The following is a 17,309-nucleotide window of genomic DNA, read 5'->3' as shown; positions in this document are numbered from 1 at the left end:
TATGAATACACACAGCAGTATCCGTTAGTGATAAACTGCTAAACAGCATTTTTACAGCCAGCACGATATACCTGCTTAGAAAGAACACTTTCACAGTATAAATAAGGATATTAGACATATAAATGGAAAAAAAAAATACTTTCATAATGTATAAGTAAATTGTAACTGATAAAGAAACTGATAAAAATAGAAACTACTCACCAAGAGAACGACTACCTTAAACTGAGAAACAGTTCCACATAAGAAGGATTAGAGTCTTCTCACAAAGAAGCAAAATTCCTTCTGAGAGGCTCTTGGCAATACCAGGCAAAGTACTTGCAGGTAGGCTGGTAGTCATATACAAAACTCACCCAACTTAGAATGGGAGTTCTTGGCTATACAGCACTCCATATTAGAAAGCAACCAAAGTATAAGAAATGTCATCTCTTGCTGGCTGGCCTGTATATGAGCCCAGGGTGGCTCCACCCCTTCTGGTCATGTGGAGACCACAGGAGCAAACTACTTTTGCTCCCTGGACCAGCGGCATCCCTTCTCCAGTTGTTCAATCACCAGTTCAAGCCATGACCTAACAGGTCCCCTGCAGATTCCCTTATTAGGCAACTTTGAAATTAAAGCAAAAAATCATCACTATAAATTTTATGTTAAAGATAATTGTGTAGTAGCAGTGTGAAGGACTGAATGATTTCTATTTCCCATCTGTCATCTCAATGATTCACTTCATTTTTTCCTGTCATAGGATACAACAGTTTTCCTGAAGTCTTTCCAGGAGTAAAAACTTTCAAATATAAATTAAAAAAAAAAGCTTTCAAAAATGAATAAACTTTTATTTTATAATAACAGTTGCCAGAAAGGTTTGAAGGGAAGTACAGTCTTATTTCATGGTACAGTAAACTTTAGAACAGGGAGTCTCCCAATAAAGAATTTAATTAATGATTCTTCTCCGTATGAGTTCTCTTATTCAAAACTATACTTCCTTGATTCAATATGCTAAACTGAACAAAAATTTATTTTAGGTGGAATCTAACAGCCCAAGCACTGTTTCAAAATCAGTCTTTTTTAATAATCATGCTAATCATGTACTAATACCACCGGGAAAAAAAAAATAGTAAGCATTCAGTTATCTTTAGAAGAGAAGATCATAGAATGATTTGGGTTGGAAAGGACCCTTTAAGATCATCTAGTTCCAACCCCCTGCTAGCAGGGACACCTTTCACTAGACCAGGTTGTTCAAAGCCCCATCCAGCCTGGCCTTGAATGCTTCCACGGAGTGGGCATATACACCTCTCTGGGCAACCTGTTCCAGTGTCTTACCTCCCTCACAGTAATGAATTTCTTCCTAATATCTAGTCTAAATCTACCCTCTTTCAGTTTAAAGCCATTAAACATGATACATTATTGAGGCATCAATGGGGACAGGAGAGAAGATGTGTACTAGGTGTTTTTATCTTTTACAAAACCTGACAAGAAAGTAACTTGTAGGAGCATAAAAAACACCCTGTGCCATCAGTGTAATTTTGCATCTAGTCCAAAACTTTCTGAGAGCATTTGTATGAAGGCTATTTATGGAGAGCATATTAGCCTAACCATTTCCAGGATAGTGGTCCATTTGAAATCTTCAGCATTCAGGTGTATTAAAGATATCAGAGCATACATTAGTATGCACTTAAAGCCTCTTTATTTTTGTGTTTGGCTAATCCATTACGAAACCTTAAAATTAAAATTGTCTAATTAAATCACATTTAAGGTAACAAATTTAGAAACAAATGCCACCTTTTGAAAGCTCTTCACTTGTTTTAATTAAAAATCCTACCAGGTTCTCCAAATGCTTTCTTGCTTTTTATGAGCATGCTTTTCAGATCAAGAGATCTGCTTTCAGTTTTGCCACTGCTTTCACGATTTTTTTTTCAAACGTTCATCTCTCTCATACTGTTCTTCTACAAACTTGCTTTACCATAAGGCAGCTTCTCTGTTCCAGTGATCATCTTTCTCACCTTTCCGAGTATCTTCTGCACACACTAACATCTTCTAGATTGATGTTTCCTTAAATACCAGTTAACTTCTCTCCAAGTAATAAACAGCACCCCCTCACTTTTTCCTCAAACAGTACTTCTCTACTTTCCTATTTCAAGGTAAGATTTCTGCATGACAGATTAATATTTTAATCAATTTTGCTACACTAGTATACTATATTTCTATTTTGTCATTTTTTCTTTTTTTTTTTTTCCAAAATTCGGTATAGCTGTGAAACGATTTCCTAACAGAATATTAAATTAACACATGGGGAAAAAGTGACATTTGAAGTTTTAAAGTATTCATGTAAATTCTGGCTATTTAGAAGTATTGCGTAGAAACACTTCCATTTCTTCCATCTACAAAGTTAATTGATAGAAGATGACATTCTAATGAATATTAAAGAAAACTTTTTTTTTTTTTTTTATTGCTCAAACGCTTGCAGTCTTAAATACTACACATGTAGGAACAGGTAATTAAATTCAAAGTTCAACTATAAGTACTATATTTATAAAGTATTATTAAAATGGAGGAAAGATCCCTTATTCAGTAATGCACTGATAAAATATTTTATTCTCTAGGGGACTTCTTAAGCCCATCAAGTTAAATCCTCACCATCAGCAAGTCCAAGTATCTAGGTTTTTGTTTTTTTGTTTGTTTTTTACTGTATCTGATCAGAGATTTCCTGTGTTCCAACTCATATCCATTACCTCTTGTCTTGCTTTGATACTGAGCTCTTGGAAGTCCTTGTACTATCGCATGAGGTTGTGGTAATCCAGCTCATAGATAAAATGGGGATGCCCCATAGATATTCCCTCAAAATTTTCTTCAGGCTGAGCAGGTCAGAAACACAGAACTGTAGACGGGGTGAAAGGGACTTCTGGAGATCAGCTAGCCCAAACCCCCTGCTAAAGCAGGTTTCCTACAGTATGTTGCATAGGAAAGTGTCCAGGCAGGTTTTGAATATCTCTAGAGAAGGAGAAGAATCCGCATGACACTTTGGTAACATTGTATGAAGACTGACATGGCCTGCTTCAGCTGACACTGGCTGCCTTGTGTCCCAAGTTTGGAATCACTACAAAGGCCTCAAATCCTGAGCACAGTTTCAGAACTCTCCCTATACATTTACAAAACTTTCATTTCCTATGCTTTGGCAGCTATGCTTCTTCCTAGCAAGTTATAACTGCTCATCAATCACCAGTTGAGCAGGTGCTCGACAGTCCCCAGTTAGCAGTAAGGTGGAGACTGTTCTCACTCCTTAAAAGGGAAACAGCTACCACATGCAGAACTTTCTAGAACTTATTTCTCCATTTAGTAACTGTCTGCCAGAAAATACTCTCTGGAGATGTGGAAAAACTACTATAACAATACTTATGCCTCTGTTAGCTGTTCTGTTTCTGTAGTAATAAACCTCACAATACATGGTTGTTATATATTATTTATCTTCTTTTATTTATAAACTGCCTCTCTTTCTTTTTTCAAATCTAGTACGCATATGCATAACTGCCTTTTTAACCATCTAAATCATTTATTTTCATCCTGAATTTTGTAGCTATAATAACTTTTCATATAAACTGTATCTAACAAGTGATCAAAACATTATTTGGAAAATGTATGTAGTCTAAGAATTATTAGTATATATTAGTACTTTTTACATCATTTCAATATTCTTTTCATGCATATGATCTCAATATTTCAGTCCTGTAGAGCAGGCAGATGCTTTCATAGTTCTTGTTGTGTTACTGATTGCAGAAAGCAAAATACTCTTTGACAAAATGAGGTGTGACATTAGGTTTCTCTGCTACAGAAAGAGAAGTGAAATATAGTCACAGACTTTGCAATTTGAAAAGTAAAAGTAACTGAATACAAACAATCAATCTTAAAAAATTAACTATTTTAATAAATTAAAACAAAAATGGCATAGCAGATACTCTACATCCTGAAATTCTGCATGGAGATTCTAAGGTTTTAAAAGAGGTTGTATGTGTGTGTCTGTAAAATGCATACATTCACTTACCTCTATATACCACTTATTTTTTATGCATATATTGATGTTATTTTTATGTATGTATGCTGTGATTTAGTAACAGTGCTGGCTATTCCTACATTTCAAACTTCAATACATTTCAAGCAATTTAGACATTAGATGAAATGACTTGTATTTGATTCTTAAATCTCTTATATAAAAACAGTATAATTTTTATATGGATGTATAATTTTAACTACTTCTTTTTTTCTATCCATTATAAGGAAATATTTCTATTCAAAAAAAAAAAAAAAAAAAAAAAAAAAGCTTGATCCTCTAATTACTACACTGCTGACTTGACACGATGGAACAAAGTTTAATCCAAGAGCCCTAACACTGTGAAAGAACTGCAACTGAAAAGGCACTATATTATTTTAATTACTTCTTTCCAATCACACGATAATTAGTTGATCCTCAAGTAAGAAAGCAGAAAGAAATATAAATAACCAATTATCACATTTAAATGAGTTGGTTATATTAGTATTACAGTCCTATGTATAGAAGTTGGTCTATATCATCAGTCTAGCTTTACAGAAAAAAAAAACATAGGGAAAAAAAAAAACAAAAAACCATGATGAAGTTATGTAAGTTCATATATTTATAGGATACTGTGTATCTGATAATAATTATCCAAGCCTTCTAAAACAGAAAAAGATGGATCTGTTATTGTTAATAGCTTCATTTCAGTTATTAATAGCTTCTCTCTTCAGTGCAGGCAATCTGATTACAAATAACTGCTATGTAAATTTTCATTTGTTCCTTCAATATGAAATTTCAAAAATCATTTCTCCAAGTAGAAAAGAAGGAAACCAGAAGGGTAAGTGGAAAATTAATTTTAGAAAAGGTTCAGAAATGTAGAATTCTTTAAAGATTCTTCAGTGAATAACACTGATATTCTGAGACTCTTCATTCATTTTGCAAGGCATGGCTTCTGGGATCCAAGCCATGTTTTGTAGGCAAATTCTGGTGGCAATAGCCGCATAATAGTCAAGTACTCTTTAAGAGTGCCTGCTGAGTCCTTCTCTCTTTTCAAGCAAAATAAAAGACTTTTAAAAGTTTAGATCTCTGATCTTCTGAAAAAAAAAAAGAAAAAGAAATAAAAAAAAACAACTATATTTCTTTCAGAAATACCACAGAACATTTCTCACCAAAATAACACCCGAATTCTTACCTGGCAAACAGCTACAGTAAAATTCACCAATCAAATTGTGGCAATGGCCTCCATTTTGGCAGGGCTTGAAGGCACATTCATCAATATCTGTGGAGCAGTTTTTGTCTGACAGAAAAGAAAATGAAACATTAAAACTATAAATCATGCTGGGTTTGGAAAAGCAGAAAAGCTACTTCACAGTACAAGTGACAACTGCATAATTTAACTTTTCCAGGTTTGAAACACTATTTTATTTCTGCTTGACAGCTTTAAAACTAGAGCTGTTCATACATCATAGCTGATAGTTAACAAATTAAATATTGTAAAGGAATAAGTGTGAGCTACATTTGCAAATGTATTCTTTGTGTGTTCTAGCATTACATCTCAACACTGTAATTACTGGAATTATCTGCCACATTTAAAAAACTTTTTAATAGCCTCAGTAACAATAATAAGAAAAAAAATCTAATTTGATTCCTTACTTAGTTAAATAAACCCATTCCTTAGAACTAAAAATCTGAAACAAAAGAAAAAAAAAAAAATGTGGGAGAGCATTGAGAAGACATAAAAGAGAATATTTAGAATACAATGTAATATGTGAAACAATTAACTCATCAATATACCAAAGGAAATCCACAGTCTATCACACATCCACATCTATCTGTTGGGTACTGAATAAATTTAGTGCAAGCTCTGGCATGCTATAAAGTAATTACACTGGGATCTTTCTGATCCAAAAACAAGAGTGAACTGTAGATAACAGAACAGCTCATGTGACAAAGAAGGAAAGATGTTGCTAGCACTGATGTAAGCAGTGGTATTCTACTCACAAAGTGATGGAAGGATACTTATACCACTCAAATCAGATACAAGAGATAGGTAATGTCTCCCAGGAATCTAACTCTGTGGAAGGATTATCAATAAAAAATTCATAGATTTTTGAATGCATTATTAGCAACCTCTTCAATAACAGAAAAGGCAACTGCAACACAGATTGTCTGAGATTTGCATCCAAGAAAAAGGGAAGATTGGTATCTGAATATTAAGAAAATAAAATGAAGAACTTGGATGAAAGTGATCTATATCCATACAAGAGGAGGGAAGAAGGGGTGAACAGCATGAGAGCAAAGGAATTCAGAAAAATCATAAGGATTGCAGAAAGTTGGTGATGTGAAACCTGCTGAGAGGCTGAACTAAAAAAAAAATTAAGGAAGCTGCTCCTTTTTTTAAGTTTACCTTTAAGTTTCTGTGAGAGAAGGACTCTGGATTTAGGAGACCAGGTCAGCACCTTATTGGTTTCAAAAGATGAAAATTCACAACTAACAGAAAATAAGTCAGGTTAACCTCAGAGATGTTAACCTAAGATAGGGATAACCTAAGAAATACAGCATGAGCATGTAAGCATAGAATCAAAACAGTGAAGACACTGAATACTACTTAATTATCATGGGATGTGCAGGGTAGCAAGATACTATACTGTATGTATTTCAGCATTAAAGATTAAGGAAAGGTATGGTTTGCAGTTCAGTGGAGAAGGATGGCTACTGATAATGATTGCAATCATGCTAAATTGTTTAATGCTTCTTTTGTTTCAATCATTGCTAAAAAGGTCATCTTCAAGCAGATCATTATCATAACTGATACCTATGATTAAAGGGCAAAACCTCGGTGCTGAATGGAGAAGCCAGGTTAGAGAACATTCAGATGAGTTAGGTGTTGCAGGTAGGCCTGATGGACTTCATCCTTGGGTACTTTGAGAGCTGGCTGGTAAAAACTCAGTTTTCTTTGTGAACTTGGGAAAGATATTTAAAGTACCTAAAAACTCCATGATGCCAGCCTTTAAAAAAGGAGAAAAGAAGGAAATTAAAGATCCTTTTGAGTAATTTCAGTTCCTGTAGAAAACATGGGGAAAAAAACAACAACCTGCTTTATTGTAAGATACTAGAAATAAAACATGATTTATCCTAAATGAGCTCCATGTAAGCAAATCAATTCTATTCTACACCAGAACTATTGTCCTGGTTGAGTAAAATTAAAAAGTGTACATTTTAGTCCAAATCTCAGCAATGTTTCTCCTATCTCACATAACACATTGATAACTAGACTAGATAGGAATGACAAGACTGTATTACTAAATAAGTAAAATTTGCTAGAAAGTCACATTTGTACATTAGTTATCAGCATACTTCCAAAATGGATAAAAAATTGCAGAGATTCTGGAAGAGGTCTACCATGGAACAAGTTCCATTCAAGAATTTCTAAAACAGTCTGAATGTGGACAGTAGAATAATCTACAAAAATCAAGTTGGAGGACAGGATTAGAAGTCTTCATAGATTTTGATTGGAGATAAAGTTTCTTTTATTCAATAAGAACAAATGAAAGATATCATAATATGTCAGATCATAAGTTAAGTAGGAGAAAAAAAATAAAATTTTGCTCCAAATCAGATGAGATACAGAAAAGGAACATAGCAAGTTAGACACTGAAATTAATCCTTCCATTCTTGTCTGCCCGGAATAAAGCTTCATTTGCACTGCTCAGTGAGCTGAATTAAATAATAGAATTAGAATTACAGAGCAGCCTGAGTAGGAAAGGACACACAAGGATCACCAAGTCCAACTCATGCCTTCATACAGAATGACATGAAAATTACACCCTGTCTCTGAGCGTGTTGTCTAAACACTTTTTGAACTCCACCTGGCTTGGTGCAGTGACCTCTGCTCTGTTGAGGAAATGAAGTCGAGAGGAGCATTCAAAAAATGACAAAGAACTACAAAGCAGGACCTCTAAGGAAAAAAGAAAAGCAAAAAATGAATGAGGCTGTAAAGCCTCACTAAAGCCTAAATAAGGAAAGTTTGAATAGAAATGTGATGACAGTCATTGAATAAGAAAAGGCCTTTGCAAATGTCTTTAATTCTCCATTTCCATAGCCAACAGAATAAGAAGAAATGCATTTAAATTGCTGTGAGAGAATGTCAGATTAAATGTTAAAGAACTCACAATGCTTAGAATAATAACATACTTAATATGTTACCTGAGGAAGATAAAGAATGGCTTTGGACATCTTTAAGAGAGATGTGCGACAAACATGTCAGGAATGACAGTGTAGTAGTATTTGATTTCTGTGAGATGAAGCTGGAACAGATGATATTTAGTGTTTTCTTCTAATATTAAGATTATGTAACAGGACACTACAACACTGAAGAAGATCAAAGGGTTTTTATATGGTGAATTGAGTTGTCTTGAAATTCAGTATGCTTCATAATAGTGTAAAGCAGGACAAGCATTTTAAATCGGTGGTCATGTAAGTAAGACCAAGAGTCATCTACATCAAAAAGTCTGGGAAATTTAGAACCAAATAGGAAAGGTCTTAAGTTGCTTGGTATATGACAGCAGAGCTGTCACTTAAGAGCCCTGTGTTTCTGTTCAGATCTGTATCTCTGCTCTGTCACCCTATCTAAACACATTTCTGTAGTCTCACTAGAGGCAAGACCAGGCATGCAGTAGTCAAGAGAAGCACAGGACACACTGCAGGTAATAAAAATATCAATGCTAACAGGGAGAAAAAGATTCTTCATAAAAACAACATATTTACACAGTTGCAAATACAGATGTATAGAGGGCAGTACAGCTATTGACACTCTTAGCCTGTAGTTGTCCATTAAGTTTTTGCCTTTCTGCTGAAAAAATCATAACAAGATCAATGAGCCACTTCATACTTCTCTGATGTTCATTTTCTGCAGGTGTAAAACTTTTGCTCTATTAGTTCAATAGTGATTTTGAAAAACACTGCATTTCCACTCTCACTTCCTTTCCTTAACAAGACAACAAGAAAATCTCTGCTACAGGAGAGCAAACAAGCATATGCTGATGGAAATTCTGTGATAGACTTTGTTTAAAAAATACATATTTTTTTTTGTTGTTGTTTACTGCTAGTCAGTTCTGGTCAGGCACTGCTGCCAGATACAAGAAACTAAAAAGATACACAGCTGCTAAAGATGCAACTAGTAACAGGCTGCCCAGGGAGGTTGTGGAGTCTCCTTCTCTGGAGATATTCAAGTCTCGCCTGGACGCCTACCTGTGCGACCTGGTGTAGGGAACCTGCTTTGGCAGGGGGGTTGGTCTCGATGATCTCTAGAGGTCCCTTCCAACCCCTACAATTCTGTGATTCTGTGATTCTGTAATTAACTGCAAGTAGTAAACTGGAGCTGAACTGTATGTATGGAAACAGTGATAGTGATCTAGAAAGGACTGCTGAGGATGACTTCAGCCTATGAACCCAACTGCAAAGCTATGATGAAAAATAAAAATGCTTGATTGATGTATTCAAAAAAATGAGAAGGAGTATTTATGTTTAAAGGTAATTTTACCTATACATACTACAAAGTTCCATACAGTTCAGAGCCCCATATATTTAAAAATATGTGGAAGGGATGCAGGAAAAGGTCTGCCATTTATTCAGCCACACAAGAAAGTATGCTGTTGGCGAAAGCTTAAAGATCTCCATCTGTTTCGTTTAGAACAAACAAAACCAAGAAGTGACTTGATTACAGTCTGTATCTACAAAGAGAAAATACGTGGGTAGTAAGAATTTTTTTTTTCCTTTTCTGTAGAAAGGTAGTGAGACACAACAGCCCAAAGTTGACTACAATGTACACAAAGTATTTAATATAAACTTCTAATTCTGATGGTGATTGCTACTAAAAAAAGTGCCAGCCATATTCTGGCTATGCATTCAAATCAGAACTGAATGCTTTTGGATTCAATGTCTGCTTTAATGAAAACTAAGTAATTAGATTCAGTACAAGGTGGTTAATGGGCAACATTAACAGCCTTCTGGTAAACTGACCTAATGTAGAGCATACAACCAGCAATCTAGGAGTTGTTAGAATGCTCCCAGAATAAATCACTTATCCTAGCCTTCTGCTACTGGTTATCTTTTCTGTGAATAATTTAAGAGAATTCAGCAAGTCAGATATATTGTGTCAGAGATAGCCCACCTCAAGAGAGCTGGACCCTATTGTATTCTTGTCATAATTTGGAATATATATGTTCTGTCCTTGGGCAGCATACATGCTCTAGCAGTGCCTAGGAAAACTGGCTGTCAGGTGCAGCTCTGATGTTACCAAAGCAAATAATATATGCATTTCTGTTTCTTGCCTGAATGCAAAAATGCTAAGGAAGATTTCTGATGTAAGTTGTATAAACAGGTTTAAAAACATCATTCCAGATTTAACACTTTTTCCTTCCCACCCCAGACACTCCTCAGATCTGGGCAAGCAGTAGTCCCTGGCAAATCTACCATTCAAATGTAGTGAGTCTGGCTATGGGGTGATATCCCCATTCATCACCACTGCCTCCCAGTAGCCCAGTACCTATGGACTTGCCATTGCTAGCATCAAGCCATGGGTTTTGTGTCAAGCTAACAAGAGACCTTGGGACTTGTATAATGGTCAGATGGATCTTGCCATGTTTGTTTTAGTATTCCTTTGTTCTGAACAGTTTCATGTTGTTATTATTAGTAAGTTGTAGATAGAAATAACAATTCTACAGAGCAGTGCAGCCCTAAAGTAAGGCTGCACCTAGTCACTGTTTGCTGGTAATAACGCAAACATGGAAGCTGAGCAAACACTATTCAAGGGATAACAGACAAAAACAAATGCCTAACATATACAGAGTGCCTTAAATATAGCAAAATCAGAAATTATGGGAGGTTGCAGATCTGAGAAAGAGGTGTAAATAAGCAAAAAATTCCCAACAAATCTGAAGAGTGAAGAAGAAAAAGCCAGCTGTGTTACCAAAGATGGCACAACATATAGTGACTAGTGTGGTCTTTCTGAAATTTATGTCAGACTTGCTCTAGCATGATGCTGCCAAAGAACAGGGGACCCAAACGTGAATTGTTGCATTTGATAAAAAGTCTAGTGTATACTGGGAAATATCAAAACCTCTGGTACAATGCTAGATTGTAATGCTAGATGTAAAAATGCTACAAATTGTTAAATTGAAGAATGGGCTTTGTCCAAGACCAATATATTTAATTTTTGTTGTTGTTATCAGAAGAGGAGCTGTCTGCTAGAAAACAGAATAAAAAATCCCCAAACCTAGAAGAAGCTGTTCTTACATAAGATGTCCCTTCCATTTTCCAAATTCAGTAACAGAATGTTTGGGAGGAATGAAAAATGTGCACTGTGGAAATTGACAGATGACAGATTTCTCATATCAGAGTTCACTCAATCACTGCTCATGTCATAACATAAAGTTTAGTCCAAACATCTTAGCTGAGATAGTTATAATGAAAAATTTGATGCGGTAGAAAATTGTTTTGTTATCCATATGTTATTTTTACATATGTAGTCAGACATAAAAAATTTAAATAATCTTTTCCAGTCTAACAATTGTGCTTTAATTGCAATATGAGGTTTTCTAGACATGATTGCTTTCCATTTTTGAAGTGTTAAGGACTTCCCAGCAACCTACAACTTTTTTTTTTTTTTTTTAAATTTAATGCAAAGTAAACCCCTTCATTTTAAATCATGTTTCAATTTATTTAAATTAATTAAATACATGTCATGCCCCCAAAATACTGATTTATGTTCTAAATATATTATTTTATACATGACAATTGGCATTACTGTTGAAAAAAAAAAAATCTAAAATAAAGGGGATAAAATGAAATAAAAAAATAATCTCATAACACATCTAGTAGAGCAGTGATAAAGTAAGTCCCACATAAACTAATTACATTTTTGATTGAAGAATTAACTTATCTTTTTTTTTTCAGATGTTTCTGACTGTTACTATTCATCTTCTAATTTAAACAAATCATGCTTAGCATTTGCAGATGAGAAACTACTGGAGAGATGTGCTGTTTGATTCTTCATACAAAAGAAACTGTCTAGTTTTTTAGGTAACTGGAAAAACCATTGCCACTGAACTGTAATTGATTTGTTTTTTCTTTCTTGCAATTCGACAGGTTTTTTTATATATTAGCCTATCAAAATTTCTATGTAATGTAATTTTCAGCATGATGAAATTTAAACAGACTTTTCTGCACTCGACTAATCTCTTTTTTTCCACTCAGCGTTCTAAGTTGAATTCCTTCCAGGGGAAGCAGGTATATGCATTAGACACAATGATAAATGTTCTCTAATAACCAAAGAAATACATATTGAATACTCTTTCACATTTGCATAGTGTTTATTTTCCAGAAAGTTAGTTTTACTGACTGTGGGAAGCTTGCCCTAGGTGACCTCTCTTTTGGGGTATTGCTGCAAGCCAGCAGCCCAGTAGCACAGCCCCATTCTAGTAGCCCACTGTGGGTCAGAGCTTTGCTGGCCAGAGGAAAAAAACAATCCCTGTGCAGCCGTATGTCTACTTGGCTTTTGATCATGGGATGCATGTGAGGCTGAATATCTGTGACTTTAAATATAGGTAAGCACTGAAAGATTTCTTATGACAATTCCTTCCTTTGAATCATTTGAATACAGAACTGGAGATGATCATTGTGGAACAGATGATGAACAGACATAAAGATTTTAAACTGTGCAGCTGTCCTGACATTAACTAAATCTCTACGTCCAAAAACTGCCTGAAAGAGGACAGATTTTGCATACTCACTGAAAGTCTTAGAAAGACTTTAAATCAAATGCACAAGAAAAGATTTAAAGCACAAAAAAGGTGTCAAGTTTTGCCTTGTGATGAGGGGTTGAGCTAGAAGGCACCACACTGCATTTTGTAATCTTGATTTATAAATGTTCAGTGTTAGAATGACCACTTGTTCAGCCACAATAGCCACTATGGGATTCCTCAAACTCATAGTATGAGACATACCAGAGGAAAATATATAGATTTGATCTTCAGAAAACATATAGAAAGCTTTAAATGTATTTATTCTGCTGTGTAAAGCTTAAAGACTTATTTAAGTCAACATTCAACTGATGTTAGATTTTGACTGTTTATCTTATCTCTTCTAACAACAAACAAGAATGAGAGAGATGGAAAACTTAAAACCAGGATCATGTTACCCATAAAGCATTCATATGGACCATGATATAAGTGAAGAAGTCAGATCAACAATCTCTTGAATATAAATAATAACAAAATTCAGTGCCAAGGGCTAGCAGGACCTGGCAAAATCATGACAATTGCTTTTAACTGCGCTATGACTGGTGGATACATGTGATGACTAAAGTAAGTCACTTACATAAAAAGTAAATGTTTGTGATAATCCAGAGCCAGCTAATTTGTGTTACCTATTTCTATGATTATTTCTAGGAGAGAACATGGTGCTCTGATCGGCAGCTTGCAGCTCACATAAGCCTTTTGCTTCCCTGGATTTCTCTTCCCAACAATTTAAAACAATTCCAGCCTTATCCAAATCATTCCTACATGCAGAAAGCATGCATGAAAAAACAATTCGCAAATTCAGGACCATGACAAGACTCCTTCACTACTGTTTAATTGTGCTTTAGTTTTAATATCAATAACTCACAGCATTCAGTTGAACAAACATGCTATATTTCTGTGTGTCACTCATCTGGTTAAATTAATTGGCCAATAAGATACTGAAGTGACTCAAGCAAGAGGAGTAAAAACCACTTTGGAGTTATGTTATTTCTCCACAATATTCACTGATGTCACTTTACTAACACAGGGATCATTTCTATATGCAGAGACATATGCACAGTTTAAAATCATTTTAATTATAATCTCTAAAATTTAAAATATGCAAAAGGGAAAGAATAACCCTGTCAATTATTTGAGATGAAAAAAACATGAGTTTTTTTTGTGCAGGACCCTGACTTCCAAATTTTATTTTATTTTTTTATTTCCTGGGATTTATAGTGCCAGAGGAAACCCATCCAAATTCTGAAAAGAGTTGGTAACCAGTACCCCCCAAAATTTCCTCCTCCTTCTATATTGCTGGGGAATTCCATACCAGCCCACCTGAATTATGCTTTGATTCAAGGTATCTTGGTATTGAAGACACCATAAGTGTCCTAGTATTCAGTATTGAAATTTCCTACTTCAACTACATTCAGGCTCTGATAATTCCTCGAATCTAATCTGGATAAATGGAACAGATTTTTTTTCCTAATTTGGTCCAGTATTAAATGTGGAGGTTGGTGGCCCTGCCTGTGGCAGTGGGGGTTGGAGATTCATGATCCTTGAGGTCTCTTCCAACCTGGGCCATTCTGTGATTCTGCGATTCTAATTTAACAAGGCTTTCCACCCTAACAGACATGGACTGTCTCTATCTATCTCGATCACCAAGGGTACTTGAAAGCCTTCTAACTGATAAAACCAAACAAAGCATTATGTGGGAAGAAGACAGCACTGCCTCCATCTGTCAGTTTTTGTCTAGTACTTTTTTCCTATGGGATAATTATAGTGATCTTGGATGTTGACTTCCACAAGAGGGCATTTTAGAGCAAGGTTTGATTTAACAGGGAGGGAAAGGCTTTTCCCTGTCTTCCTGAGAAGCTGCTTCACTTTATCTGCCTATCTGCTCAAAGTAAAGGAATCCCTTTGCAGTGGGCTGCAAAGCTGCCAGCACTCAGGTGCTTACCATTTTAACAATAAAAATTGCTTTTTGAAGCAGATACTGCAAGAATACTCCCCACTCCTCCGAGGAACCTCAGTTTGTTCAGGCATTATTTCTATTCCACTGGCTTTCCTCAGCAGGAGGGAATTGCTCTCTCCATCCAGAACCTGCTCCATCAAGACAACTGTCTGCCTCCCACTCAACTCTGCCCTTACAGCCCAACGTGTATAGTACAGTGGCTCAACCTAGCCTTGACCTGTGCTGGAATTTGCTGGTTTAACCCCTGTAGCCCATCTGTAGCTTCAGCTCCAAATGACCCTCTGGAGAGGGGGTGATATCACCAGCAATCACCGCCAGATGAACAGCAGTCCAGCAGAAAAAATTGTATATGTATAAAAAAAACAACTGGGTTTAAGACTAAAGAGGAAGAAATCCATAGTGTGAACATCCTCTTGTGACAGGTCTCAAGATGCTGATAACTAAATCCTAAACTCCTCAATTTCTTGAGAAGATTGAAACTGTCACCTGTAGGATACAGAGGAACACTGGAAAAGTGAACATAATGAGAAAGAAAACAGGTAGATAATAGCAAATTCTTTGGTACAACAATTTGGATGTTTTTTTTTGTATCCATTATATAATATGGATTTCTACACTGTCAAATATTAACTGAATGAACCAGAAATTCTTGTATGTACACTATATTTCCTTTTGTTTTAAAGAAATATTTTGAATGTGCAACTGTTACTATGGCAATATCTTCTAGGGACATTTACATCAGTACTAAAACTCAGAAGTACACAGGACATAAATGATATCATAAGGAAACAGTGGAAATTGAGCTAGTTGCAAGATATCAAAATCTGTACATCTTGTATCAAATCTCATATTGGTGGATTACATTCTTCTACTACTTTTTGCTTTTCTTAGAGCATACACGATCAAATACTGAGTATTTGGCATCAGGCTATTTCTAGGAAGGATGAAGCAGTTGCCAGAAGGCTTGGAGAGATCTGATTTTACGACATTCACAACAGTTGATTGTGCATTTATTGCACAACCAGCATAAGCATAGAGGAAAATATTCACTGTAATCAGAAGAGTTCTTATCCTCACTTCCAGTTTCAATCAGTGCACTGGCTCATTTGCTTTCTTATAGGAGCTCATGTCCTGTCTCTCCAGGAAAAAAAAAAAAAAAAAAAAGGAAAAAAAAGTGATATCCAAAGCAAATTCATGATGAAAGCTCTTACACAAGAGATAAGACAGAAAACAGACCTTTTCAAAATATACTCTTATGTAACAGTGAACTCCTATGAGTTCACTATAGCCTCAAAGTACCCATTAAAATCTGTCTATAATCTACTCGTAGCTGCTTTATCACTCATCATGAATCTTTTTGTCTTCCAATGGGCATACATTATAAACAAACTATATGCATGAATCTAGGAGTAAGAGTTCTTCCTAAGGAAAACATACTTTGTTTTGGGTAGTTTTTGTGATACCTACAATTCTCTTCATATTTATAGTTCTTTAATGTAAACTCCATTATATCCCAAAGTAGCTGTACTTTTATAGGAACAGTTTTTCCTGCATTCTCTAGTTAAAACTGACTGGTTGAAAGCTGCCACAGAAAAATTATGTCTTTCATTTTGATCCTTGCAGCATACTAATAAAAGTTTGTATAAGTTCACCTTTTAAAAGTATCATATTAAAAATCTGTTGATATGAACATGATGTAGACATACACAATGCAAACTCCTGACAGCAGTTAGCAAAAAAAAAAGGAAGGAAGGAAGGAAGGAAGGAAGGAAGGAAGGAAGGAAGGAAGGAAGGAAGGAAGAAAGAAAGAAAAAGAAAGAAGAAAGAAAGAAAGAAAGAAAGAAAGAAAGAAAGAAAGAAAGAAAGAAAGAAAGAAAGAAAGAAAGAAAAAAGAAAAGAAAGAAAGAAAGAAAGAAAGAAAGAAAGAAAGAAAGAAAGAAAAAGAAAGAAAGAAAGAAAGAAAGAAAGAAAGAAAAAGAAAGAAAGAAAGAAAGAAAGAAAAAGAAAGAAAGAAAGAAAGAAAGAAAGAAAAAGAAAGAAAGAAAGAAAGAAAGAAAGAAGAAAGAAAAAGAAAGAAAGAAAGAAAAAGAAAGAAAGAAAGAAAGAAAGAAAGAAAGAAAGAAAGAAAGAAAGAAAGAAAGAAAGAAAGAAAGGAAGAAACTATGATTGAGAAGGAAATAAAGCACACTACAGTTTTGTAATGCAGAATTACTGTAGAATATGTTGGCAAGAACCAAGAAAAGTCATAGACATCTTTGGGAACAGAAACTAATATCACTTTCACAGATTCTAAATTTCTGTGTATCAACTTACATTCCTTGTGTTCCATCTGCCAGTTCTTAACTAATTGCTAAAATAAGTATGAAATATTCCTAAATTGAATGTAGTTGGTGTTACTCTCAACCTTACATGCTTTATTTACTTCTAACTTAATTTTGCCTCCTCATTCTTCACCACTCTACTCATCCCTTTAGCCTTCCATTTCTCTATAATTGGTCTCTTCTTTTATTTTAGATTTTGAGCTTCCTATGAGCAC

At 35.0% G+C, this 17,309-nt stretch overlaps 1 protein-coding gene and 1 long non-coding RNA gene across 2 annotated transcripts in view; one reads left to right on the top strand and one right to left on the bottom strand.

Moving 5' to 3' along the window:
* EYS (EGF-like photoreceptor maintenance factor) overlaps positions 1-17,309 on the bottom strand; it is a 765,389-nt gene that overhangs the window by 549,343 nt on the left and 198,737 nt on the right. Inside the window, exon 14 of the mRNA XM_085217834.1 lies at positions 5,208-5,312. Coding sequence (XP_085073960.1) covers positions 5,208-5,312 — 105 coding nt within the window. The remainder of the gene's footprint in view (positions 1-5,207; positions 5,313-17,309) is intronic.
* LOC146545071 (uncharacterized) overlaps positions 1-17,309 on the top strand; it is a 57,609-nt gene that overhangs the window by 1,427 nt on the left and 38,873 nt on the right. The gene's annotated exons all lie outside the window — the stretch shown is intronic.

This window comes from Meleagris gallopavo, chromosome 2 (genome assembly GCF_905368555.1).
Source record: "Meleagris gallopavo chromosome 2, MGAL_WU_HG_1.1, whole genome shotgun sequence".
Taxonomy (NCBI): domain Eukaryota; kingdom Metazoa; phylum Chordata; class Aves; order Galliformes; family Phasianidae; genus Meleagris; species Meleagris gallopavo.
The sequence above is the reverse complement of the archived record's forward strand: the minus strand, read 5'-3'. Positions and strand labels throughout refer to the sequence as shown.